Here is a 27,483-nt window from a genome sequence, read left to right as displayed (position 1 = left end):
CAGTTTTTCCTCTTTGTAATTCTCTTGTAGTTTGCTTGTGATTTCTGCCTCTTGGCATTAAGGAGCTGCTTCCCCCGCCCTGTTCCCCGCCTCCCCCCTCCCCCCTCCCCCATCACCCCCCTCCCCCATCACCCCCCTCCCCCCCATCCTTTCCCTTTATTTTTCGGCTGCTATCTGGATGCTGATGGCAATTGGCGCGCCTACCCCCGCCCAAAGTAAAAATGTCAGATTTTCAGCCTTTAGATCCTGAAGTTGAACCTTCATGAAACTCTGTAAGGAAGCTGGGGGTGGGAATTAAAGGCTACAGGTGTTGACCGATGACTCCCCTTGATGCAACGACTGGAAAGCAGTTATGCATAAGGGCAGCTGCCTTGTATGTACGCATGCGCGAGTGAGCATGGCTGTGTGCGTACGGATGAATGTGTGTGTGTGTGCGCACGCAGGTGTGTCTACGTGCAAGCACGCGCTCACGTGTTGTTTCCGAAAGCAGTGGCTTGTTCTCAGCCCTTTCGAAGTGGGCCTGCCGCTCCCCGAGGGTCCCAGCTTTGGAACAGAGCGAGGTTGCCACTCCGAGGCTGGCCTGATCAGGAATGATGGCTTGTCTCCTAGGTTGGTTTGATGTCTTCTTTCTTTCCTCTCCTTTCTCCCCAGCACCCTCCCTGGTTGGTTAACATAGCCCCTAAACTATGTTCCCTCCGTATACAGTTAGGTTCACCTGCTAGTCAGTCAAGATGCAAACTGAAGCTCGAGATGCTAAGTAAATAGAACCCACTCTAGGAATTAGGTTCCTCTTACTCGTTTCTCCAGAAGGAAGGGCTTGAAGAAAGTTTCAGGAGTTTATCTGGGGTTTGCACTTGATTTGGTGAAGCCTTGTTCTGAAATGCGGTTAACTTTTCAATTTAGGATGAAAGCTGTGAGTTTCTGATGCAGCAAAGCCTGACAGAGCCCTGACCCTGCGGGAAACCACAAGTAATTTCCTTCCTCCCAGGGGACGTGACCCCCAGGCAATGCCTTTCTTAATGCTGGGTGGGCAGCTCCTACCTACACTGACAGTTGCTAACTCAACTTTCAAAGGAGGTCCTGGAAGAACACTTGTTGTTTAGTCTGTTGCAATTTTTAATCTGATATTCTCCCATCGTTTCCTTCCAAATAGGATCAAGTTTTTAACTGTCTTTAGAAAAAAAGTAAATTATTGATAACCTTCTTTAGTGCACCTGATCTAAACCTGTATTTTCACGGAAGCTATTTTAGGAAGCAGTGGAAGTGTGTGTGTGTTTGCCTGAGGCAGAGGGTTAGAATTAGGATGTCATTTTGAAATAGGTAATGTGAAAAATCATTCATGTGTTCCCATAGCCTCCATAATGTGTGCTTATTGGGTTATTCTGTCATCCTGGTTGAGGGAAAAAAAAAACAAACCAGAATTCAGTTCATTTTTTGGTACCAGTTTCTTAGAGTGATGTCCTTTGCAAATATATGGTTGGTGTGAACGAGATGAATTTGTGAAGCTGCCTCTGGGAGCCGGAAAGGCTGACGTGGCCTGGGTGATGAGTGGATGGAGCAGAAAGGGAAGAGGTGTTGAGCCTTTCTCCATTCCAGCAAGGGTACCGGGTGGATGGGAAGGCTCAGGGTGGGGAGGGCAACTTGGCTTACGCCTTTTCCTTGAAGCCTACTCAGGTTATACGCTACCTTTTCTGCTTTCCTCTGTGTAAAGGGGGCGTGTTTACAGATGGGAAACACTGCGCTTCTGCCAGGGTGGTTTGGGGGGATGCAGGGGGGTGGAGACAGAATGCTGTAGTCGAAGACCGAGGTTCCTTCCCTACACTTGTACAGATGATTGCTCTCAACGCTCTGACCTGCCGGGAGCTGTGTCTGCATGCCTGCAGTCACCGTGACAGGAAATACGGGTCACGTTGAAACCTCTGACTCCTAAAGAGAAGGCAGGGTCAGCATTTGAATAACGTGACCCCTGGTGGCTCAGAAATCACCGCAACTCCTCTCTCATGGACAGAAGTTGGTTTTCACATCTGCAGGGTAAGGGAGTTAGAGAAGGCGAGGTTCAGAAAAAGAACGAGACCAGCACTTTACAGGAAAAGATCACCTTTAATGAGGCGAGAAGGGGCAGCAGTCAGATTAGTGAGCTGCTGCACTAACCCAAGAAAAGAGTAAGTATATATAGGCGTGTATGTGGAAATCTGCTGTCTCAAGGGGGCCTGTTCTTCATAATTGTTCGGAGTAGTTCTCTCTTAAACGGCTGGGGCAAGGAATTCTGGAGTCTAGCCAGAGGCTGGGAGCTGGGCGTAATCAACCTTAAGGTCCATTTCTTTTTTTCCTTTGGGTGAGAGTTCTTTGTTTTGCATGGAATGGTGGGGAGGACCCAGAGGGGAGATTTAACTCCAGGTTATTTTGAGCCGTGTAATTTTCCTTCAACATCACAGAGAGAAGGGGGAGTAGAAGAAGGACATGAAAATAGACATTTTGAAAAGATTTTTGGTGAATTTGTCAGGCTGACTGCCATCACAGCTCTGAAGCATAAGATAAGCAGAAGCCTCTTTCTCATCCTTGTAGAAATGATAAGGGTGTTTTTTAGCAGGTGGCTCTCCTCCAGGTGGTGATTCAGGGGCCCAGGCTACTCTCTCTGGGGGTCTTTGCCACACTCATTGTGGATCCCCCGTGGCCCACAGGATGTCTCCATTCCAACCTGTGTGAGTCTCTGTCTGTCTGTCTGTCTGTTGTGTTCCTGTCCTGCGTTACTTCCGCTCACATTCTGTTGCCACAGCTCACACGGCCACACATCCCGACAAAGAAAACTGGGAGATATATTCTGTCCTCTCATCTCATGTCTCTTGGAAGAAGTGGGCAGGGATTTGGTGATGAGCTGTTAGTTTAGACCAGTGCATCTCAAACTTGGGCTGCATCAGAGTCACCTGGAAGCCTCCTTGACCCCTCCCCCGGTGTTTCTGATCCAGCCGACCTCGGATGGGACCCAAGGATTTACATTTCAAACAAGCTCCCAGGTGAGGTTGATGTTGCTGCTGGGCCCACGAAGGCATCTTTGTATCTTGATTTATCCATGATGGTGATGGAGGCCAGAAGTATAGCCTTATTATTGTGACCCAAAAGAGATTGGGGGGAGGAGAGAGGTAAAAAGATAGTCTTGGCCAGGATATTTGGAATGTTACAACTAATTAAAAGTGGAAGATTTCTTAGAGGAATTGGAGTTTTGGAGGGTTGAGCCCTGGGTTGTCAGGTGCGCATGCTCTGTGGGGGTGGGGATGCAGTGGCGCCTCTGCAGGCAGGCAGGGGGACTTTCAGCTGGGTTCGCTCTCTTGGAGCAGGAAGGTTTGAAGAATGAAGCACCTCAGTGGGTAAGGAGAGGTGACCCGGAGCAGGTGGTGAAGGAGGACTTGTGGGAGACTCAAATGAGAGTTTGTGAGCTGGACTGAACCAGGTGTGGATGTGGACACAGACAAGCAGGACTTGGGTTTTGGAGTTTCTTTGAGTCCCAGCACCTGAAAAATGAGGGATGATGATGGCTGTCTGTTGGATACTGTGAGAATCAGGGTGGAAGTTTGTAAACGTCCTTGGTTTGTGGTGCCTGGAAGGTTAAGAAAATGCCCTGCGGTTTCATTTATTAAAGCAGTCATCTGCAAACAGCTTCATGTACGTTTATGTCCTAACAACTCAGTAGCCATTTGAAAAAGTAATCAACATAGGGGCTTCCCTCATAGCTCAGTCGGTAGAAAATTTGCTTGCAATGCAGGAGACCTGGGTTCAATTCCTGGGTCGGGAAAATCCCCTGGAGAAGGAAATGGCAATCCACTCCAGTATTCTTGCCTGGAAAATCCCATGGACAGAGGAGCCTGGTGGGCTACAGTCCATGGGGTTGCAAGAGTCAGACATGACTTAGCGACTTAAACCACCACCAGTTAATATAGAAGAACAGTACATTTCTGTGTTGAGAACCGCAGTTACATGCTGATGGACTGTGTGTGTGCCTGCAGATTCCAGACTGGCTGAATTGTCTGCGTGCCTGGTATCTGACTTGTGAGCATCACTGTGTAACCTCAAATACGGGACATGTTTTCTAGTACCTGTGCGAGTTCACAGTGGTGACCCAGCTGCTCGGGTGCATGGACTGAAAACTGTGGAATCTGGTAGTTTCCCCCCTTCATCCATTCACTGAATAAATACTGAGTATCAGTGAGGAGTCAGGCACTGTCTGTCTCTGGGTAGGGTAGAGTCAGGGGAGGGGGCTGAAACCAGACATTGAATTGGATAATCCTGTACCTGTAGATTCCCACGGGGGCCAAGGCCATGAGGGGCAAGTTCTGGGTGAGAACTTGTGGGAGGATTTGACCTGGTCAGGAGAAGCTTCCTCAACTTGGTGGCCCTTGAGTTGTTCCTGAAGTTACCGTGCAGTGTAAATAGGGGAAGGAACTGTGTTCTAAACACAGGGATGGCAAATATTCTCAAGCTGATGAAGGACTGACTTTTTCCCCTCCTTAATTGCACTGTGATTTGTTTTGAGACTGGTTCTGTGGCTTGGGTGTGCCTGCAGGTCAGCTAGCGTCTGGACTTTTCTCTAATGAGACAAACCCACTGATGGTGCAGTTGAATGCTAATGTGAAACCCAGTTGCACAGAGTTTCAGTGTTGTTTTGAGTAACTGTTGCAGTTGGGGAAACAGCATGAGCAATAACCCTGTGGTGGGAGGCAGCTGGGGGAGCCAGCCTGGGTGGAGCAGACAGTGGGAGGCGGGGAAAGCCTGCAGGGGCTGTGCTGAGCCTCTGGGCTCCAAGGGGAATGTGGGTCTCTGATGAAGACAGCTTGTGGAGAAGGGGAAGTTGTCTGGACTACTTTCTGCTGATAGATTGTGACTGTCAATAGGCCAGGTACTCACCTCCTAAGATTTGTTTGAGCCATTCAGACAACTAGCAGTTCCCCTGTTTTTCCCCTGGATATAGACTCCAGCGGCGTTGCGGCCTCCCAGAGCGAAGGGAATTCTTGCCCTGTTGTGTGAAAAGTGTTCCGTGGAAGGGCCCACTGGAGGTTAGAGAGCTCCGTGAGCACTTCTAATCCCTGGCTGGACCAGCCCTGGGGCTCAGGCCCCATACAGCTCCCAGGCTGCCCTGGAGTCCAGTCCAGCTTGCTGCTTCCGGGGTGTGAATTTCAGGTGTTCCCGTGAAGTCATGTCGATTCTGTTACCAGATTCTGTGTCCCAGCGCCTTGCTCTTCTCTACCATCCTGAGGCTTATGTGTATCTGTGGGCATCCCACCATATCCCAAATGGGCCTGGCCTCTGCTCAGGAGCCACGACAATCTCCGTTCTTGGCTTGTGTGGGTGTCTGGCAGGGACTTTTAGCTCCCAGCATCCTGGATTGGGACCCTTGATGTCAACAGAAGGATTCTGTTCCTCCTCCTCTTTGCTCAGAGAGAAAACCGCCGCCCTGTGATCTCTCCGCCCAGGTACTTCGTGCTGGATTTCGAGGCTGGCACCCTGCAGTATTTTGTGAACGAGCAGAGCAAGCACCAGAAGCCTCGAGGGGCCCTGTCTCTTTCTGGCGCCATCGTGTCCCTGAGCGACGAAGCGCCCCACATGCTGGTCGTGTACGCTGCCAACGGGGAGATGTACAAACTGAGAGGTATGTTCACCCCCCGGGAGCTTTGCAGATGGGCCTCGTGGGCTCACAGGTAACATGGTGATGGCACTCTGGTTTTTCAATTTTTTTTAAAATCACCTTTAACAGTTGGCCGTATTTGAGGACTCTGGTGACAGACACTGCCTCTCCTCCTCTTGAGGTGGGGAGAGGAGCTGAGATTAGGAAGTATTTGTCCTCATTAACTAAGGAATTAAGGACAAATGCAAGGTGAGTGATCGCAAAGCTGGCTGAACCTTAGGACTTTGGTGGATTTTTCATATTATATTAGCTCAGTATAGATTTGCTTGTACCTTATATGGTGACTCTTCAGTACCCATGAGGCTGCTCTAAAGATAAAATAAGCCTTTCCCCCCCTTTCTTTCTATTTTTTCTTTGTGATTGCACTGCATGACATGTGGGATCTTCCAGGACGAAGGATGGAACCCGTGCCCCTGCAGCGGAAGCATGGTAGCTTAACCAGTGGATCGCCAGGGAAGTTCAAACAAGTCTTTTAGGGATCATGGTGGGGACCTTCCTGGTGATCCAGAGGCTAAGACTTTGCCTTGCAATGCAGGTGGTGCGGTTTTGATCCCTGGCTGGGGAAGCTGGGATCTCTCAGGCCTTGCAGCCAAAAAGCCAAAACATGAAACGGAAGCAGTATGGTAACACATTCAATAAAGACTTTAAAAATGGTCCACGTCAAAAAAACACACAAAACTTAAAAAAATAACAAATCTTTTATTTTTTTTTTTTAAGAAAAGGGTCATGGTGTCCTCAACTCAGAGTTTCTCTAGAACCAGCTGTTAGTAAAGGCCCCTTCACTTCTACTTTATTTTGGGGGCTGCATCAAGCAACTCATGGGATGTTAGTTCCCTGACTAGGGATTGAACCTAGGCCCTTAGCAGTGGTAATGCTGGGTTGTAACCACTGGGCCGCCAGAGAATTTCCCCTACTTGTACTTTATTTAACCCTCTGTGGCCCTAGAGCCTGGTGAAAAGCCAACTGGTGTTATTTCCTGTTGTCTACTATCTCCCCATCTCTTGTTGAAAGCTAGGAGCCCAGCATTTGGCTGCAACTGGAGGTACTAACTGGGGCTTCCCCAGTGGCTCAGCAGTAAAGAATTTGCCTGTGCAAGAAATGCAGGAGGCATGGGTTTGACTCTTGTGTTGGAAAGATCCCCTGGAGGAGGGTATGGCCACCCACTCCAGTATTGCCTGGAGAATCCCAGGGGCAGAGGAGCCTGGTGGGCTACAGTCCATGGGGTCACAAAGATTCGGACACTAATGAAGCACCTGAGCACACGCACACACAGAAGAACTAACCACCACCCCCACCAAGGCACATCCACTGCACAGATTTTCAGATGGGGCGAACTTGTCTGCAGTGATGTGATTTGATTGCTAGACCATTCTACCAGCATTCTGTCACAGGTGCATTGCTGGAAAAATAGTCGTCTTCTCACAGAGTAACAAAACTGACCCCCAAATGCACATTTGCTCACATGTGCGCATACACATACAGTCAGTGTTGTTAAGGTCTGAGGAAAGAAGTGTGTATTAAGTGCTGGGAGGTGGTTGGTAATCACACCTCATGTGTGTGCTCAGCCATTCGGTCATGTCTGACTTTTTGCAATCTCATGGACTATATAGCCAACTGGATTCCTCTGTCCATGGAATTTCCCAGGCAAGAATACTGGAGTGGGTTGCCGTTTCTTCCTCCAGGGGATCTTCCTGACCCAGGGATCAAACCCACATCTCCTGCATTGCAGGTAGATTCTTTACCGCAAAGCCATTGGGGAAACCCATGCCTTTTAACGTATTTATTTAAGGGAAGGCTGAGTACAAAGAAAAGGCCCCTCATTCTTTGTGCTTGACCTGGGTGCTGACAGTGGTGGATCTGCCTTTGCAAAACCAGGCTGAGGGCTTTGATTTCCCCAGCTCAGAGCCCAGCAATTGCTGACTTTCCTCCAGGCTTTGCTACCAAGGGGTAGCTAAACTGCGGTTCCTTTATTATATTTGCACTTTATTTACTTTTTTTTTTTTTTAATATTATTTTATTAGTTGGAGGCCAATCACTTTACAACATTTCAGTGGGTTTTGTCATACATTGACATGAATCAGCCATATAGTTACACGTATTCCCCATCCCGATCCCCCCTCCCACCTCCCTCCCCACCCGACTCGGAGAAGACTCTTGAGAGTCCGTTGGACAGCGGGGAGTTCATGCCAGTCAATCCTAAAAGGAAATCAGTCCTGAATTTCATTGGAAGGACTGATGCTGAAGCTCCAATACTTTGGCCACCTGATGCGAGGAGCTGACTCATTGGAAAAGACCCTGATGCTGGGAAAGATTGAGGGCAGGAGAAGGGGGTGACAGAGGAGGAGATGATTAGATAGTATCACTGACTCGGTGGACGTGAGTTTGAGCAAACTCTGGGATATAGTGAAGGACAGGGAAGCCTGGCGTGCTGCTGTCCGTGTGTTGCTGCAATGAGTCAGATACGACTTAGCAACTGAACAACAACTTTTGATCAAGCCTCAAGGCTTGTGGGATATTAGTTCCCCCGACTAGGGATTGAACCCAGGCCCTTGGCGGTGGAAGCTCAGAGTCCTAATCACTGGACCACCAGGGGATTCCCTGAGGTTCCTTTATTATCTGTATACAAGTCATATCTCAGGATCTAGAAAACAATCCCCAAAACTTATGAAATAAAAATGCCTTTAGTTGAAGAAAGTTTTTCAGTTTTGGGGAACCATGAGAAGAGTCATGTTTTCTTTGGAGATTCATGCAGTGCGTGTCCTGGATTTATATGGTCCTTGGCTTCGCTTTGCTGTTTATTGCTTAATAAATTGTCAACACAGAAACAATAGCAGGTGACAGACTTAATGGCACTCCCTCCCCCCAACCCAGGGCTGTCAGGGTTGATAAAAATGATACAACCCCATACAGAAGAACAGTCTAACCAGTTTGCCAATGGAGACATCTTTTTGCCTTTTAGCTGTTTTTCTCAGGATTATTAAGCCCCAAACTTTTTTTCTTTTTAGGATAGTTTTAATAGCAAACATCAAAGTTTTGTCATCTGCACGAACTAATCATAAGGGCTAAATTTAGCTTAAAGTTATCCACTACAGCAAATGCAGGATACATTTCTGCTGCTTTCTGGCTGGTTCTTAGTCCATCCCCCAAGGATCTGGGCATCGATTTTTCTCATTTCACATTTTGCTACATGTAGAGATGAAACTTGATGTTAATAGATGCACAGCTTTGAGGAATGTTTTTGGGGCAGAGCCTTTGGGTACTGCCACAAACCAGCAGTGTTCCTGAGGAAAATGACTCTAGTTTTTGCAAAAATTCTTTTTCCTTTGGAGTTGAGGTTCACCGGGTCTACACTTCTACATGACAAATGATACTGAGGGTCATTTTTGTAAAAAGTACAGACTTACAGGGGGAATCATTCTGTTTTCTGCATAGAAAATGTTTTCAACATTTATGCAGTATTCTTTTAAAATATGTATGCAGTGAGTTATGCAATTAAATTAATTTGGATTTTATGAGACCCTGTTATGTATCCATGGTCTTTTAAGAAAATGAGTTTGTATATTTGAGAGATGGGGCTGTAGATGGAATATTGTGACGATGAAGTTGACTTGTCCTTAAAAGTCTCTTCAGGGGACAATTGAGGGTCTCTGAGGCAGCATTTGGTACCTTGTTCTGTCCAATCATAGTAACCCTTGAGAATACATATTAAAATGATAATTCAGCTGAATGCTTATTTTGTAAAGGCTGGTAACTCCATAGTACAACTTCAGTAGGTAACAAAAGGGCCCTGAAACACTACTCTGGTCCTCCTGTTAGCCACGTGTGGTGGCAGCATTAAAAACAATCATGTTTTGTCTTCTCTGCTGCTTTTTAAAGAAGTAGAAAATACTTTGGCATAGTAGGTTAAAAAATGGCCAAATTGTTCTTAAGCATTTCAGAATACATTATTAACGTGGTTTAAGAGGGAATTTGGGGGTCACTTCTTCAGGGAAGCCTTCTTTAAGCACCTGTCCTAGGGCTATATTAGGTACCCCACTATATATACTATATAATGAAGCAAAGTGTTGTTTGTGTGTATGTGTGTGGGGGCGTGTCTTTTCATTTTTGGGCTTCCCAAGTGGCTTAGTGGTAAATCCACCTGCCAGTGTAGGAGGCACAAGAGAAGCAGGGTCGATTCCTGGGTCAGAAAGATCTCCTGGAGGAGGAAATGGCAACCCACTCCAGTATTCTTGCCTGGAAAATCCCACAGACAGAGGAGCCTGGTGGGCTACAGTCCATGGGTCGAGAAGAGGCATGACTGGGTGACTGAGCACTCACACATACCCACTTTTCCTTTTGTTTATTGTTTCCTTTACTGTGCAAAACCTTTTGAGTTTAAGTAAGTCCCATTTATTTTTATTTCCATTATTCTGGGAGGAAAAAGGTCTTGCTGTGATTTGTATCAGAGTGTTCTGCTTATGTTTTCCTCTGGAAGTTTTATCGTCTCCAGTCTCCCATTTAGGTCTTTAATCCATTTCGAACTTATTTTTGTGTATGGTGTTAAAAGAATGGTCTAATTTCATTTTTTCACATGTAATTGTCCGGTTTTCCCAGCACCGTTTGTTGAAGAAACTCTTTCCGAGTTTAATGTAGACTTGCCTTCTTTGTCATAGATTATTTGACCATAGATGTGTGGGTTAAGGTTTTTTTTTTTGTTGTTGTTTTTGTTTTTATTTGACTGTGCCAGGCCTTAGTTGAGGCATGTGGGATCTAGTCCCCTGCACTGTGAGCACAGAGTCTTAGCCACTGGACCACCCAGGAAATCCCAGGTTAAGGTGTTTTAACAGAGTATCTTTGCAGCCACTTAGACATGCCCCACCAAAAAGCAAATGCCACCTCTTACCCTCTTCTAATGACAAGAAATCTTACTCATTTTTATTCTGCTTGAAATTTCTGAGTTTGGTGTTTATTAGTTGAATAGAGACATTTAAAAAATGTGTTTGGGTAATAGAAATGCTACAATGTGGATGAACCTCAAAAAATGTTAAGCTAAGTAAAGTAAGGCAGTCACAAAAGACCACATATGCATATGCATGATGCCATTCATATGGAATGTCTAGAATAGGCAGATCTCTGAGACAGAAAGCAGATTAGCAGTTTCCTAGGGAGGGGAGAGGGGGTGAGAGGAGAGAAATGGGAAGAGACTGCTGATGGGAACAGGATTCTTTGAGGGATCCTGAAAATATTTTAAACCAAGATTATGGTCACAGTTGTACTATTCTGTAAATATATTAATACTCAAAATCACTCCATACTAAAAACAGGTGAATTATATATATATAAATTCTATCTCAATAAAGCTGTTTAAAAATCTGTTAGAAATTTAAAAATATCTATTTAACTGTGTTGGGTCTTGGTTGTGGCATGGGGCGTCTAGTTCCCTGACCAGCAGTTGAACCCCAGCCCCCTGCATTGGGAGCCTGGAGTCTTAGCCACTGGACCACCTTAGAAATTTTTGTAAAAATAATATAGGTGTACTGATTCAACTCAGTTCAATTGCTCAGTTGTGTCTGACTGTTAGAGACCCCATGGACTGCAGCACGCCAGGCTTCCCTGTCCATCACCAATTCCCGGAGTAGTGTACTGATTACTTTTGGAGAAATTGATCTGTATAGGCTCAATGAATTCCATCCAGGAAAATGAAATTCTGAAAATCGCTTTAAGTTTCTCAATAGAACTGTAGAAATTTCTTTAAAAAAAGAGGGGGAGATTTTTGGTTAAGACTTGGTGTCTGCTATTTTTTGGCGTGAGTACAGTTGGTGTTTGCCTTGCCTTCCTTCAGGCCCCCAAGCCCTCAGGTGTGTGTAGAAACAGGTTGGATGTGTTTTGGCTCAATTGCTACAAGCCATTGTTTCTCTATTTCAGCTGCTGATGCAAAAGAGAAACAGTTCTGGGTGACTCAGCTTCGAGCTTGTGCCAAATACCACATGGAGACGAATTCGAAGGTAAGTAACTGCGGAAATGGGGGGGTACCGGGGGCAGGTTGCCCCAGCTGGGACGGCTCACCTTCAGCCCAGGATCGGCTTCTTTGGGGAGCTGTTTTCCATATTATCCTTAAAGTTCGCCACCATCAGGAATTCACACTTGTCCCATGACATTTACATTTAAAGCCGAGAGACGAGTGGGAGGATTTGCTTAGAGACAAGTGGGAGGATTTGCTTATACGTAGAGTGAGGGGGCAGGCATACACTTGATGGGAGCTGATTCTGGAAAGACACTTCTAGAGCTTTCTGTGTTGTCCGTTTAGGCAGCCGGTCGTTGGTCTGCAGAGAACTTGAGCAAGTGTTTTCACTGTGGCGGTAGAGGAGTCTGGTTTGCTGTTCACGAAGACTCGTTGTCTCTGATCCTTAAATAAGATGAGACCCCAGATTGTTGAGGCGCTTCTGCCTCTGAGTGTGTTAGCATGTTCTCGGGTACTTTGGCATCCAAGTGGGACTTAGATTCTCTTCAGGATTCATTCTGAGATCTTGGATCAGATATGCAGGGGGTAGGAGGTAGGCGTTCTCACGGATTATTCAGAGGCTCTCCTATCATTAAAGACAGAAAATAAGTCAGAGAAAGTAAAAAGCCATCGGATATTGCTTATGCCTGCGTGCTCAGTCACTTCAGTCATGTCTGACTCTTTGTGACCCCATGGACTGTACCCGCCAGGCTTCTCTATCCATGGGGTTCTCCAGGCAAGAATACTGGAGTGGGTTGCCATGGTGCCCTCCACGGGGTCTTCCCTGACCCAGGGATCAAACCCACATTTCTTAGGTCTCCTGCATGGACAGGCGGCTTCTTTACCGCTAGTGCCTCCTGGGAAACCGGATATTGCTTATATGTAGAATCTGAGAAATAACACAAATGGATGTATGTACTAAACAGAAACAAACGGACATGGAAAACAAGCTTGGGGTCACCAAAGGAGAGAGGGGAAGGGGCAGATTAGAAGTGTGGGATTAAGAGGTATAAACATAGACATAAAATGCGAGCAACAAGGACTTACTGTGTGATGCAGGGAATTCACTGTCTTGTCATAGCCTAAATGGAATATCATCTGAAAAAAGCACTTTGCTGTCCACTTGAAACTAACACAGTACTGTAAATCGACTGTATTTCAATTAAAAGGTATAAAAAATAATGGCCCGATGAATTTATTCAGGGCAGGAAATATTTGTTAAAATTACTATTCAAAGGGCTACCTCTTTTATATCATTAGTTCAAGGTTCGTTATGATATTCAGTTGCAGTCTTTTTCTGTATTCCGTGCATCTGATAGGAAGACCCATGCTTGAAACTTCTTAGGATTCCATTTCTTGTAACCTCTCTGCTCTTGGAAATGTCTTATATAGGTATACCTCTCTGTTCTGCCTCCAAACACAACCTGAACTGATTTCTTCACAATGATGTGTTCATTTTTTTCTTTCTTCTCCTTGACTTGCTTACTACAGCTGCACTCACTGTAATGCCCCTTTAGGCTTGCCCCCGCTGGGGTCTGGGTGACCATAAGGAGGGCCTCTTCTCTTTTAAAAACTGTATTTTGTTGAAGGATACTCGATTTACAATGTTGTGTTACTTTCTGCTCTGCAGCAAAGTGATGCAATTATATATGCATTCTGGTTCATATTCTTTCCCATTATGGTTTATCACGGGATATTGAATACAGTTCCCTGTGCTATACAGAAAGACCGTTTTTGTTTGGCCATCCTACATATAATAGTTTGCATCCGCTAATCTCAAACTCCCCGTCCTTCCCTCTCCCGCTCCCTACCCCTTGGCAACCGCAAGGCCATTCTCTTACGTCTGTGAGTCTGTTTTTGTTTTGTAGATAAGCTCATTTATGCCATAGTTTACATCCCACCTGTGTGATATGATACGGTATTTGTCTGCCTTTCTTCACTGTGTATGATCGTCTCTGGCTCCACCCAGGCTGCTGCCAGTGGCATTGCTGCATTCTTTTTTATGGCTGAGTCATATTCCTGTGTGTGTGTACACACACCACCACATACTCTTTATCCATTTGTCTGTTTATGGACACTTAAGTTGCTTCCATATCTTGGCTATTGTGAATAGTACTGCTATGAACATTGGGGTGCATCTATCTTTTTGAATTATGGTTTTGTCTGGATATATGGTAGGGCCCCACTTTTGAAGCTTTTCTCCCTCTGGCCTCCTTTATTTTCTAGGAATTATAGTAGGCGTTCTGGACATTTCATCAATATTTTATAAATACCTTGGCAGGCCAGTATAAAGTTATTTTCTTTTTCTATGTATCATTTTACTTTTTGTTAAGTGGAACAGAAAGGGATAAGATATAAAGGACATACCTTTACCTGTTGCTAATTGGAGGTGACTGTTCGTTGGTGAATTTCGGTATGTGTTAGTATGTGTGTGTTTGGATCTGTAGGTCTCAGCTGTTAAAAACCTCAGATGTTTTTTATACAAATGGATCTCTCATGCACACTGTGCTACATTTTGTTCTTTTCATTTACTGATACAGCTTGGAGATTTTCCCCTGCTGGATATACTACAGTGAGTGAATAACTACACTCTTGTTAGGATGGCCAGATGCTATTCTGAGGGGTGGATGTCAGAGCTTTTAAGTCCATCACTGATGGATGCTTAATTTGATTGTGGTGGTTGTACATGATGCTGTAATAAACATCTTTGGACCCTCATCTTCCAGTGCCTCTCGGGGTGTATGTCTATGAATTTATATCAGTGGAAGTACTGGGTCATGGAGAATGTGTCTTCTAAATTTTCATAGTCATTGCTAAATTGTCTTCTTCAAAAGTTGTCCTGATTTGTACTTCCATCCGTTCACTAACCATAGCTCTCATGAACGTTTGAGGTTTTGGTAGTCTCACAGATTAAAAAAATGGACCCTTGTAATTTTCATTTTCACTTCTTAACTCATGACTGGAGCTGAGTATATTTTCAGGTGTTTACTGGCCACTTGTGTTTCTTTTATGTAAACTGTCTATTTATATCCTTCACCCATTTTTCTGTTGAATTTGTCTTTTCTTCTTGATTTGCAGTAGCTGTATATGTGTTAAGTCTATTTGTCCTTTGCCTGTCATTTGTACTAGGTATTTTCCCTTAGTAGGTAATTTGTATTTTGATTTCGAATACATTCTTTTGCTATGTAGAGTATTTTTGTAGTCAAATTTACACACATTTTCATTTTTGGGTTTTGGGTTTGCATTGTGTTTTGAAAGAGCTTCTCTGTTCCAAAATCAAGAAAACATTCTTCAGTTTTCTTCCAGTTAATTTATAGTTTAATTATCATGTGCAAATCATGGATTCATTTGGAATTTATTCTGGGTGTAAGAATTGAGGTGGGGAAACCAGTTTTAAGTGGGTTGATGTTTTGAGAGATCACTGCAGACCCAGTGTTAGTAGAAATAGGAGAATCTGAAGATTTTCTGAAGGAGCAGCTTTGAGAATCTGGATTGATCTGTTAACATTAAAATTCAAGTAAATAATAAATTAGAAGTTAGGACTTGTAGGATTTCTGAGTTGAGAACTGGAGAGAAGATAAGCTGTCACTGCTCATTTATAGCACAGCAACTGGGATCAATTAGGGGAAGAATTTTTAAATTGTGAACAGACCTTGTAATACAGCAGAAGTATGATCAAGTCCAAGTCTGCTCAAGCAGAAGTAGTGAAAATTAAGTTAGGCTTGAGGTGAATATCAACTTGATATCCAGTTCCCTGAAGGATGGCTGCTGAATTTGTGTTGTGCTTGCTGGGAACACAAGTTAAGCCTTCCCTCCCCTGGGTTCCTCTCATCCTCTCTGAGAACACTCTCCATACAGCTGCTTGGGATTTTACCTTTAGAAACAAATACTGTGGGACTTCCCTAGTGGTTAAGACTTTGCCTTCCAGGGTAGGGGGTGTGGGTTTAATCCCTGGTTCAGGAAGCTAACGTCCCACATGCCAGGGACATAGAACAGAACATAAAAAAGAAACCAGAGCATAAAGCAGAAGCAATATTGTAACAAATTCAATAAAAGCTTTAAAAATGGTCCACGTGAAAAGAAAACCCACTTAAAAACACTTCACCCGATATCATATATTAATGCATATATGTGGGATCTAGAAAAATGGTTTAGATGATCTTATTCGCAAAGCAGAAATAGAGGACAGACATATGGAAACCAAGGGGGGCGGGTGGGGGGTGGGAGGAAGTGGGAGACTGGGATTGACATATATACATTGTTGCTACTCTGTATAAAATAGATAACTAATGAGAACCTACTGTATAGTGCAGGGAACTCCACTCAGCGCTCTGTGGAGACCTAAATGGGGAGGAAATCCAAAAAAAGAGGGGATATATGTATATGTGAGGCTGGTTCACTTTGCTCTACAGCAGAAAGGAACACCGCGTTGTCAAGCAACTATACTCTAATAAAAATTTGTGAAAGCTTTTTTGATGTAGAATCAACTGTTGCCTGGAACAGATATTTAGGCAGATGAAGTGGGGTTATCATTCAGACTCAACCTGGTGAGAGTATCAAGAGAATTCAGATTTATTTGGGACTGCACAGCACTTTAAGGATGACCAATCCAGCCCAGGCGCTTGGACAAGCTCCTCAGGGACAACAGGTGTGTTTCTGATGCATCTGTGGGTGTGTACCTGCCTTCCCATAGGCAGTGTTCTTTTCAGATGGACGCACAGAGGACTTAGGGTCCTTCAAAATCAACAGAAGCAAATATTGGAGGGTGGGGTGGCGTGTTAGAGGAACTTATGAATAATACAGATGCCAGGTTACTTTGCCCGGAGTGGGAAGTGGGATGATGAGGACAAGAACCAAGCCATTGTATAGTGTTTAAAGGAAATTCAGATTTTTAAGGTTGTAGTTTTACTGGCTTTCATTCTGGCCAGCTAAAGGAATTGTCAGAGGCTCAACTCGATGGAAACGTAAGGGATTTTTTAATGCTTCTTTGGTTTTTCTCATCCAGACATGGGAGGTGTATTCGCTTGTGGGGATGACCCACAGACTAAGTTCATGCATCTCCTCGGATGCTAACTGGACCTTAGTACCAGGTGGTACTAGTGGTAAAGAACCTGCCTGCCAATACAGGGGACTAGGAGGCTTGAGTTCGATCCCTGGGTTGAGAAGATCCTCTGGAAAAGGGAATGACAGCACCCTGGAGTAGTCTTGTCTGCAGAGTCCCATGGACAGGAGAGCCTGAAGGGCTGCAGTCCATAGGGTTGCAAAGAATCGGACATGACGGAACTGACTGAGCACATCCACACGCCAGCTGCCTTACCTCTCGGCTCCTAAAGGATGAGCATGTGGCAGGAGGTGATGGTTCTCGCTGCCTCTGAAGTCGAATCTCCAACCACACCCACAGCAGGGAGAGAGGGGGTGTGGGCCTCAAACTCTGGGGGTACCCAGGGCTCCTTTTATGCTCAGCTGCCTCCCTTCTGACCAGCGCCCCCATCTCCACCAGAAACATACTCCTGTTACAAGTTCACCACTGACAACTTGTGAAGGCATTTTTCCCCCTGTAATGGAAGTAGCATTTTTTTTTTTTTTAATTTGTGAATGTTTCCTGTACACAATGCCAAACATTCAGGAGATAGGAAAGTATAAGGAAGGAAAAAAAATTGCCCCCAATCCCAGCCGCAGACCTAATCCCTGATGATACTGTTTGGATGTGTGTCCTTCCAGATCCTTTTCTCCGCAGGGAAATAGAGGTCACGTGGCTCCATGTGTGGGGCTGTCCTTCCAGTCTTTCCCACACATACCTGTGCACACAGAGCACACGCCTCTTCTCGCGAGGAGCCCGCCTCTCCTGAGGATGGACTCTGAGACCAGGCTTTGGCCGTGGGTCTGTCCCCCGTGCTTGGGTTGGTTTGTCTTTACAGTGACCGTACAAGGTCGTGATCTTGACCTGTGTCTCAGAACATTTCTGGGTTCTTCCTTTTATCATCCTGTCACTTGTCATCCTTTATTTGTTTTCCTGTATTGTTTAGATCCAGATGGAAATTCGAGGAAACAAGGGAAGTCTTTTTTTTTTTCCCCTCTAATATTTGCAGAGTATATATCTTTTATTTATTAATTTGGCTGCGTTGAGTCTTTGTTGTGACACTTGGGAGATTTGTTGCATCATGTGGGATCTTTCATTGAGGTGTGTGGGCTCAGCAGTTGCGGTGTGCAGGCTTAGTTGCCTGCATGGCATGTGGGATCTTAAGGTTCCTGACCAGGGATCGAGCCTGCATCCTCTGCATTAGAAGGCGGATTCCTTTTTTTTTTTTTTTTTAAGATTGATTTATTTGGGGCTGTGCTGGGTCTTTGTTGTTGCATGAGCTTTCCTAGTAGCGGCGAGCATCTGCTCTCTAGTTGGCGTACTTGGGCTCCTCATTGCAGTGGCTTCTCTTGTTGCAGAGCACCGGCTCAGTGGTTGTGGCACATGGGCTTAGCTGCTCCATGGCATGTGGGATCTTCCTGGACCAGAAATCAAGCCCATATCTCCTGCCTTGGCAAGGGGAATCTTAACCACTGAGCCAGCAGCAAAAGCCCCAACAAGGGAAATCCTGCCTGAGATGGGTCCATCTAAAAAACATGGAAAATGTAACTTAAAAAAAAATCTATGGGGGTACTAAGTAAGGAAAAGTAGATATTTGGGGGCATTTGAAGTAGTTCATAATATTGTATTTGAAGCCCTTTCTCTGGACTCACACGTCCCAGTTCTGGCTCTATCTTTGCATTACTATTTATGGCTCCAATGATCTGGTTCCCAGGCTGATTTCTGCCATCAAACCCCAGCCAACTCATCCACTCAGTAATGCAGTGGGTCCTAGGAAATTTTGTCTGGTAGTGTCTGAAGACGCTGTGGTTAGATCAGATAGGTCTATGGCTAGGCCTCCTCATCCTTGCTAGGGAATTCTAAATTAAAACACAAATTTTGGGGTAGAGGATTATGCTGATTTAGAAATGGAGGAATGTGATTGTCTAATATAGGATTTTAAATTCATTATAAATCTTGGGAGATCTTGAATGAGCTGGAAAGCTGCTGAGTTTCAGAGAGTGTTTATATAAATATTCATGGTGGAAGCTGCCTGATTCACAAGTATCTTTCTTATTCCTCCCCGCCCCCACCCCCACCTTCCCCTGGAATGCTAGTTGATGTACAATTCATGTGAGGCTTCTTGGTTTAAGAGCACCATCTCCTCCATGGGAGGGGGAGTGGCTGGGGTCTGGTGACCCCAGGACTGGGCAGGACTTCTCTTTCCTGGAAGCTAGTGTCCAGTGAGGACCTGCCCATCTTACATAACCCCTGTGACAGTGGGCACTTGTGAGACAGTCCCTGACTCACACCCCTGCTTCTGTCATGACATCTGGTCTACCTCCTCTGTCTCAGTGATGTAGGGGTTCCATCAGGGCAAGACGGGAGGGTTATTGGACAGGAGAGAGGAGGCTGAAGAGTGATGGGCTGGCAGACTGGCTCACACTGGTCGCCTCCATGTCCCCTCTGGCTCAGGAAAGCATGCTCTGTGAGTACCTTCTATGCTAAAAGCGTTGGAGAGGGTGGGCTGGTGACCTCACCCCTGGCAGCCATGTTGGCAGGTGCAGGGAATCCAGTTGGGGGTGCATTTGGGCATTTATCTGGGGAGGCGTGGGGGATGTGTGGACTATTTCTGGGGGAGGCTTATCTGTTCTGGGGAGGTATGGGTGGGGAATTGGATCAGACTGTTGGTGAATTCCACAGCCTTGGGTGAAGAATGAGGGGGAGATGTGAAGCTGCTGTTTAATGGGTTCTCCCAGGAAACTTGGAGACCAAGTTGCTGCCAACGAATGACTGCAACTCTCCCGACTGTCTGCTGCCCTGGGGTGTGAGCCAGAGGGCTTGGGGAGGTGCTTAGCTGTCTTGGCTGGAGGCCTCACTACAGGAAGCACCTGCTGCCTGAACGAACCCAGTGGCATCTGTAGAATCTGCAACCACGTGCTTGTGAGGCACTGAAGATGGCATCCGGTCCCGGCCCCACCTTATCCAACCATCTGCACAGAAATGCACATCAGAATATTCATGGTAATCATGAAGACATATGAGCTGATCCCTCTGGTTCTGTTTACCTAGAGGGGCCTCTGCTGCTGGCTCATTGAGAGAATGCTAAGAGTTGGGGGAGTAATATGACAAAAGATATCAAATACTTCTCTTTTATGAGTAAAAAAGTTTGAGATCCCTCTGAACAATTTGAACAGCTCAAAAGTAACAGAATGATTAAAAAGTGGGAGAGGAACCCAAACTCCTTCTGCTCCTCATGTCTAAAAACAGTGGCTGTAAGGAATAGGGCAAGCGTGTGTGTGTGCGTGCTCAGACAAGAGGTAGGTTCTAAAACTCTGTGGTCCAGTATGAAGGCTTCAGGCCAAGTGAGGCTGTTTAAATGGAAATTATTTGAAATTAAATTTGAAATCCAGTTTCTCAGCCTCGGCCACTTTCCAGGTGCCCAGGAACCATGCTTGGCTGATGGCTGCAGTACTAGACGGCACAGGGACAGAATGTTTTCCATCATCACGGAAGGTTCTGTGGGGCAGAGCTGATGAAGCCCCAGTTAGGGCTTTATGGTTTCCAAGGAGGAGCTTACCAGTGTCCAGTATAACCTGTTCTTGTGCTGTAGACAGTGTTTTGTTTTCTTTAAATCTGAAAAGGTTGATTGGCATTCCCCACCCCCTCTGTCCTTCCTTGAGGGCTTCCCCTGCAACCTCCTGGTCGGGAGTTCTCGTCTACCACCCCGGGCCTTGGCATTGAGCATCCTATTCATTCTCACTTCTCCCGTGGCCTTGACTATGTGACAGCGACCCTGACCGTACTTGGCTGAAAGCAGGAACTGGTGTTCTCATGTGATCAGACTCCTCTCCATACTCTCCTCACTGCAGCTGTTCACCAGGAAAACTAGTTTTAGGTGTTTCTCTTTTTTTAAAAAAATTTTAATTGCATTTATCTTTTTGCAGAATTTATTCCTGGGCCATAAGTTTTTGTTTCTTCAGTTTCTCCTGGAATATCTTTTTTCTTCTGTAAAATCTGCTCTCCTCGTTTAGGGCCAGTTTGCTCTTTTTCAGTAAGGATCATCTCAGTGTGACCAGGAGAGCTCATGTATGGCTTGGTCCGACTGTGAGCTCTGCAAGTCCTGCGCCCCATCTTGGGGGCTTTGTTCACCTGGATGTGCTCATTGTTCAGGCGATCTATATCTAGACCCTAAAGTTCAGTATTACTCTCTGTGGGTTTTCTTTTTTTTTTTTTTTTGACTGGTCCCTGTGGCATACTGCATGTTCCCTGATGAGGGGTTGAACGCACACACCCTGCATTGGAAAGGTGGAGTCTTAACCACTGGACCACCAGGGAAGTCCTACTCTGCATTTTTGAACACATGCAGTAAAAATTCAGCACTCGTTTGGGGCCATCCACCCTGCATCCAGTCCCACTGTTGGACTTGGGCACACCTACCAGCTCTTTCACTGGATCGACAGAGTGGGGTCCATCACTTCTGTGAATTTAGGAACACCCTTCACATACTGGGTGGCTTTTTGAACATGCATATCCTTTGCCACCTGGGCAACTTCTCAAGTGTTCTTAAAATGACCGTGAAGCTCTTGATTTGCACGGTTTTGTGGGGTTTTTCTGGGTCAGGTGCATAGCAAGCCATTTTCAGTGGTCACCTCGAGGCTGCTTACTGGGAAAGCTAGTCTGAGCTTTTGTGAGGCACAGAGGAGCAAGGGCAGGGTGCCCGTGGTGCTGCCACTGGTGCACACGAACTTTACCGGCACCCTCTTCCTAAGACGAAGTCCAGAGCTGCCCCTGATGGGTCAGGTCTGCTTTCTCCCCCACCACCATCATGCACACGGTGTTCCAGACACTCGCCCCCGCACACCCCAGTCCTTCCTGCTTCTGTGCTGTCTGCGGCGCTAGGAGCTGCCTCTCCCTCTCCTTCCTGGGGTGAATACCATGTGGTCGTCAAGGCTCATAGAGTTCTTTGATGCCTTCGTGACCTGCCTGCTCAGAGTGGATCTGCTCTCCCAGTGCTCCTGTGTGTACCAGACACACCTGTATGACCGCGCTTCTCGCGGTAGGGTGTGTGTGTGTGTGTGTGTGTGTGTGAGCGCGTGCGTGCACACACACCCGCACATGTGAGCTGTGTCCTTAACAGCCAGGACTGTGGGGAAATCAGGGCTGCTGCCTCCATATCTGCCACTGTCACGACAAGTCGTGATGGAGATAAAGCACTTGGTGCATTTGCAGCACTTAATAATCATGTCAGCTCTGCTTCCTCTGCCTCACTCCTCTTGGCATGTGTATGAGTACCAGGAGTGTTAGTAGTGAATAGTGGTGCTGGATTTGGGTTCCCTAAATTATATTCAAGTTATTGTATTCTAATTTTCCTTGAATATTACAGTAGTTTATATTAGATTAAGTATTTGAGGACTCTTCTTTTAAGAATACAGTTGCTTTACAATGTTGTGTGTGTCTCTCCTGCACAATGAGGTGAATCAGCTATAAGTATACATATATCCCCTCCCTCCTGAGTCTCCCTCCCACCCATCCCCCGAACCCACCCCTCTCGGCCATTAGAGCATGGAGCTGAGTTCCCTGTGCTATTCAGCAGCTTCCCACTAGCGATCTATTTCACACATGGCAGTGGAGGTTTTTTTTTTTTAATTTTTTTAATGTAGAGAGAGCTCTGAGCTTCCTGTAGCCAAAAATCATTCAAGAGTAACAAAATGTGTCCTGACTTTTTTTTTTTTTTTTTTTTAAAGAGAAGAGAATAGCAATCAAATGGAACACATTTTGGGGAAAAGGAAATAATAGTAAATGGACTCTTATCAGCCTATTTCTATGTGCAGATACTAAGGGAGGGGCTTTTCTTGGGTGATCTTTGGTATTTCTCCCAGTAGCCCTGCGAGGCAGGTACAACTAATTTATTACCACGTTTCATAGGTCAGAAAGGATGACAATATGCCTGCCCACGCTGGAATAGCTGGCAAGGACTGCCATCTTTGAAAAAAGGTTTGAGATATAATTCACATACTGTAAAATTTACTCTTTAAAAGTGTAAATTTAGTATATTTGTGGAGTTGTGCAGCCACAGCACTGTATCAGCCCAGAATCTTTGATCACCCTGTTCCCATCAGCAGCCAAGCGTCCGCCTCCACCCGCCTCCTCTCCCAGCCCCTGCTAACCACAAACCACTGTCTCTATTATAGAGTTGCCTGTTCTGGACATTTCATGTAAACGGTCATTATCTGTGTGGCCTTTTGTGTCTGACTGATTTCACTTAGCATAATGTTTCCAAGCTTCCTCCATGTTGTAGCATGAATCAGGACTTCATTCTTTTTTTAAAAAAGATTTTTATTTATTTTAAATTGGCGTTTAATGGCTTTACAATGTTGTGTTATTATCTGCTGGACAATAACATGAATCAGCTGAAAGCATACATATATCCCCTCATTCCTTCCTATGGCTGGATAATGTCCCATTGTTTGGCTAGGCCACATTTTTTATTCATCAGTTGATGGATATTCGGCTGACTTTCAGTTTTTTGTTGTTACGAATGGTGTTGCTGTGAACGTTTGTGCGCAGGTTTTTGTGTACATGTATTTTTTAATCTTTAGGGTATATGCCTAAAAGTGGAATTGCTGAGTTGTATGGTAACTCTGTTTAATTCTTGGAGGAGCTATCACACTGTCTTCCAAAGCAGCTGGCCCTGTTTATGTTCCCCATGGACGAGGGTTCCAATTTCACCACCTCTTGTCAACACTTGATTTTGTCAATCTTCGATTATAGCCGTTCTAGTGGGAATGAAGTTGTATGTCATTGTGGTTTTGATCTGCATTTCCCTAATGACTGATAATATTGGGCATCTCATCACATGCTTATCTTCTTTGGAAGAAGATATTCATGTATCTTCTTTGGGAAAATGTCTACTTAATTCATTTGTCATTACTTATTTTTAGTTGTTGATTTGTGAGGGTTCTTGATATATTCTGGCTACCCAGACACAACAGATACATAATTTGCAGTTATTTTCTCCTATTTTGTCGCTTGTTTCTTCACTTTTCTCATCTTTTTTGACATGAGTAAAATTTTTGAAAACAAATGGGACATCGATATAGTGGAGTAGGAATTGGGGTCAAAGGACCCGGTTTTTGGCTTTGCCTGGACCACTCGCAGCAGCTAACCAGTTTTGTCATTTAGAGTAGCTTAATCTCTCTCTCTCTTTTTTAAATTAAATTTTTTTTGGCTGTGCCACACTGCATATGGAATCTTAGTTCCCTGACCAGGGTTTGAACCTGGGCCCTTGGCAGCGGACGTGCTGAGTCCTAACCACTGGCTAACCGAGGAAGCCCCAGAAGAGACATTTTTACCTATTTTAATAGCCAACATTAAAATGGATGGAAAGTTGAAGAGGAACACTGTGGGGGAAGGTGTACCATTGTGGAACCAAATCATTCAGCCGGTCAAACACCAAGGACTTCCGTGGTGGTCTGTAAACAAGAGTCCACCTGTCAGTGCAGGGGACACAGGTTCGATTCCCGGTCCAGAAAGATTCCACATGCTGAGGAGCAGCTAAACCCATGCACCACAGCTACTGGAGCCTGAGCACCCTGGAGCCTGGCTCTGCAGCAGAAGAAGCCACTGCAGTGAGTAGCCCACACACCGCAATAGGAGTCCCCGCTGTCTGCACCCAGAGAGCCTGCATGCAGCAGCAAAGACCCAGTGCAGCCAAAAACAAATACAATTATTACATAAAAAAGAAACACCAGAAAAAGCCAGAGCAAGTAGAAATACACAACATACAGTCTTTGGAAGGTCACACAAGGGTCTTGTAGCAGTGGTTGCCTCTGGGAAAGAAGAGGGAAAACTGAAGATTTGGAGTTGAAAGAAAGTAGGGATTTTGATACTATTTGAAATTTTCATGTTGTTAGTTGACATATATAAGTGTAAGTTACTCAAATGGTTAAAATTTAGCCTCATGAAAGTTTCCTTTTTAAAGAGTGTTGCTGAGGCTGTGTGGTTAAGTGCTGTGGCTCTCAGGCCACGGTCACGTTGGCTCTTTATCTGCAGACAGAAACTCTCCCAGGCAGCCAGCGGTTCACCTGCTTCTCTTTATAGTCTGCCCTTGAAAGTCTTAAAAACCAAATGTTCTCGAAGATATTCGATAATTCCAGATTCCTGCCAATTCACATGAGACTTCTATTCTTGTTTCTCTGAATTGATTATCCTTGCTGTGGTTGGAGGTGTTTAAAGTTTAATGCTGTTTGGGGGAAGAGCTCCTTTCCCCCACCCCTGTGTTTGAACTCATCAGGGATGAGGGGTGAGCATGCCTGACCTCTTCCTTGGGCGAAACCTCTGGTGCTGGGGTAGTTGGTGGAGGAGTAGGGGGCCCCAGGTGGGTTCAGGGTTTCTCCACTGGGGGTTGAAGGGAGTTCATGCTGATTACCTGATAACATTTTTAGAAATTCCATGTATTAAAAAAAAAATTCCAACTCATTCATCTTACTGTGTAAATATACTAGTTTGATTTAATATTTAAACATGTTTTGTTTCTTTCCCCAAGTTGTTGGGTAAGAAGCGAGATGAATTTTATCTTCGTTTGAGACCCTCAGGTAGAAGGGTCCCAGGTTGAGAAGCAGAGCATCCTGAGGTTCTGTCTGTGTTTCTCAGTAGCAGGTCTGTGTGGGGAAACATCCAATACAGGGGGTTTGAGCTTGATAAACTCCCGGAAGTAAAGCTGGACAGGCCCATCGGAGGATTTACTCTTCTTGGCTCCATCTTCCTGTTTCTTGTTGGGCAATTTTACTTTCATGTTCTATTAAGTGCAGTGCCATTTTTCTTTTAGAATTTTTCACAGATAATTACCCTTCGTGTACTTAAAACTAAGTGTAAAAGCATCACCCTCCGAAACACACCATCAAATTAAGTAAATAAAACACAGTTTAAGAACAGCTTTTATTAAAACGATAAAGTTTGGGGAGTTTTTATTGTCTTAATAAAGTGCAACAATTTTGCATACCTTCTCAAGCATAATTTTAAAATTAAGCTGCCTGCCTTGCCCAAAAGGGAAGTGTTAGTGTTACCAGGGAGGGTGATCTTAGGCCAAGGAGGGAAGAGGATTTTGTAAGTAATAGATCTTTCATGTGTTAATGTAGAAGAATGAAAATATTTGGAAAGTGAATGGCGCAGTTTGGCCTTAGTATCAGTGGAGTGGGTTCAGGGCTGGAGCACCCATCTAACCCACCCACCCACTGGACTTGGGTCCGCAGGGTGACTGTGTAACCCCACTTTGCAATTTTCTTGGTTCTGCCAGCCAGCTACACCCCCAGCTTCTCTTGCCCGTGGTACAGTTTTGATGATCCTAGTTCTCTACCACAAGTTTTACCCCCAGCATCATCTATGCTTAGCTGCTTTTAGAGTCTCCCCACAGACTCTATGGCACCCATCTGGAGAGGTTATGAGGAAGCCCTTTGGAGTTAGGACACAGGGACATTTCCGGTGACCCCTGAGTTCCATTAGTAGGTTGGCATTCACCTTCAGGATCTTCTTCCCTCTGAACCCCCCTTTGGTCATGTTGGCAATTGGAAAAGTTTGCTGATGGCAACCCACTCCAGTATTCTTGCCTGGAGAATCTCAGGGACAGAGGAGCCTGGTGGGCTGCCATCTATGGGGTCGTAGAGTCGGACACGACTGAAGCGACCTAGCAGCAGCAGCAGCAGCAGCTAATGCTGAAACCTGCATTTAAGATATATCTGTTTCATTCATCTACTTGGCAGCTTCTCTGTCTGTTTCTTTAAAGAATATTTATTTGGCTGTGTTGGGTCTTAGTTGTGGCACTTGGGATCTTTGTCGTGTTGTGCAGGATATTTCATTGGGGCACGCAGTCTCTCTAGGTGTGGTGTGCAAAGCTTCAGTACTTGCGGCACATGGGCTTAGTTGCTCCTCGGCATGTGGGATCTTAGTTCCCCGACCAGGGATCGAACCCTTGTCCCTGCATCGCAAGGTGGATCCTTAACCACTGAACCACCAGGGAGATCCCTCGGCAGCGTCTCTTAATGGCATCTTCTTTTTATCCCCCTCAGCCCTGCTACTTGGCAGACCTGCAGACCTCTTTGAATTCAAAAGCTGTTTCCTCTGTGCCCTGGATGGCAGGCATTTATTAAGCTCCTACTGTGTGCAGTACACTCTCCCTGGCGCGTGTCCTTTACAGCTCATAGGGTAGCTCCAAGTTCTTAGATCCGCATCGTGTATGACAGTAAAAAGCAAGAACAACAACAGGAAACTATTTTTGTCCCATGGAAACAGTTTGTTCAGATGCCAAAAAAGAACATGTTCTTCCTTTGTAATCATAACGATAAGTGGTGTCCTGAAATTCCTAAATTCCTTCCACACACATCACCTGCTCCCAGGGTTCCTCAGCATCTGCCCTGCCAGCATCTTTGGCTGCATCCCTCTTTGCAGTGCAGAGCATCCTGAGTGCTGTTAGGCAGTCTGCAGCAGCCCAGGCCTCCAGCCACTAGATGCCATAGTGACGCCAACACCAGTTGACACAGTCTCCAGGCTGCAGGTGCTTCTTGGTGGGGAAGGGGGCTTGGGGGAGGAAATCGCCCCTAGTTGAGAACTGCTGCCTCGTATAATTTTCCCAACAGTCCTAGGAGGGAGGTGTCACCCTCCCTCACTAGGACTTCACTGAAGAGGAAACTGAGGCTCAGGAAGGTCCAGTCGCCCCAGGGCTAGGCCACCGCAGAGGGGAGACCTGAAGCCATGTCCACCCGGTTGCCG

General features: G+C 45.5%; 1 protein-coding gene and 1 pseudogene across 1 annotated transcript in view; one reads left to right on the top strand and one right to left on the bottom strand.

Annotated features, from left to right (window-relative positions):
* Window positions 1-27,483, top strand: part of OSBPL10 (oxysterol binding protein like 10) — a 311,518-nt gene that overhangs the window by 86,443 nt on the left and 197,592 nt on the right. The window contains exons 2-3 of the mRNA XM_065932925.1: window positions 5,466-5,641; window positions 11,582-11,661. Of these exons, the coding sequence (XP_065788997.1) occupies window positions 5,466-5,641; window positions 11,582-11,661 (256 nt within the window). The remainder of the gene's footprint in view (window positions 1-5,465; window positions 5,642-11,581; window positions 11,662-27,483) is intronic.
* On the bottom strand, window positions 20,667-21,345 carry LOC136166318 (large ribosomal subunit protein uL22 pseudogene; annotated as a pseudogene).

The sequence above is a fragment of the Muntiacus reevesi genome, chromosome 4 (assembly GCF_963930625.1).
Source record: "Muntiacus reevesi chromosome 4, mMunRee1.1, whole genome shotgun sequence".
Lineage (NCBI taxonomy): Eukaryota > Metazoa > Chordata > Mammalia > Artiodactyla > Cervidae > Muntiacus > Muntiacus reevesi.
This window is presented reverse-complemented; position numbering and strand designations above follow the sequence as displayed.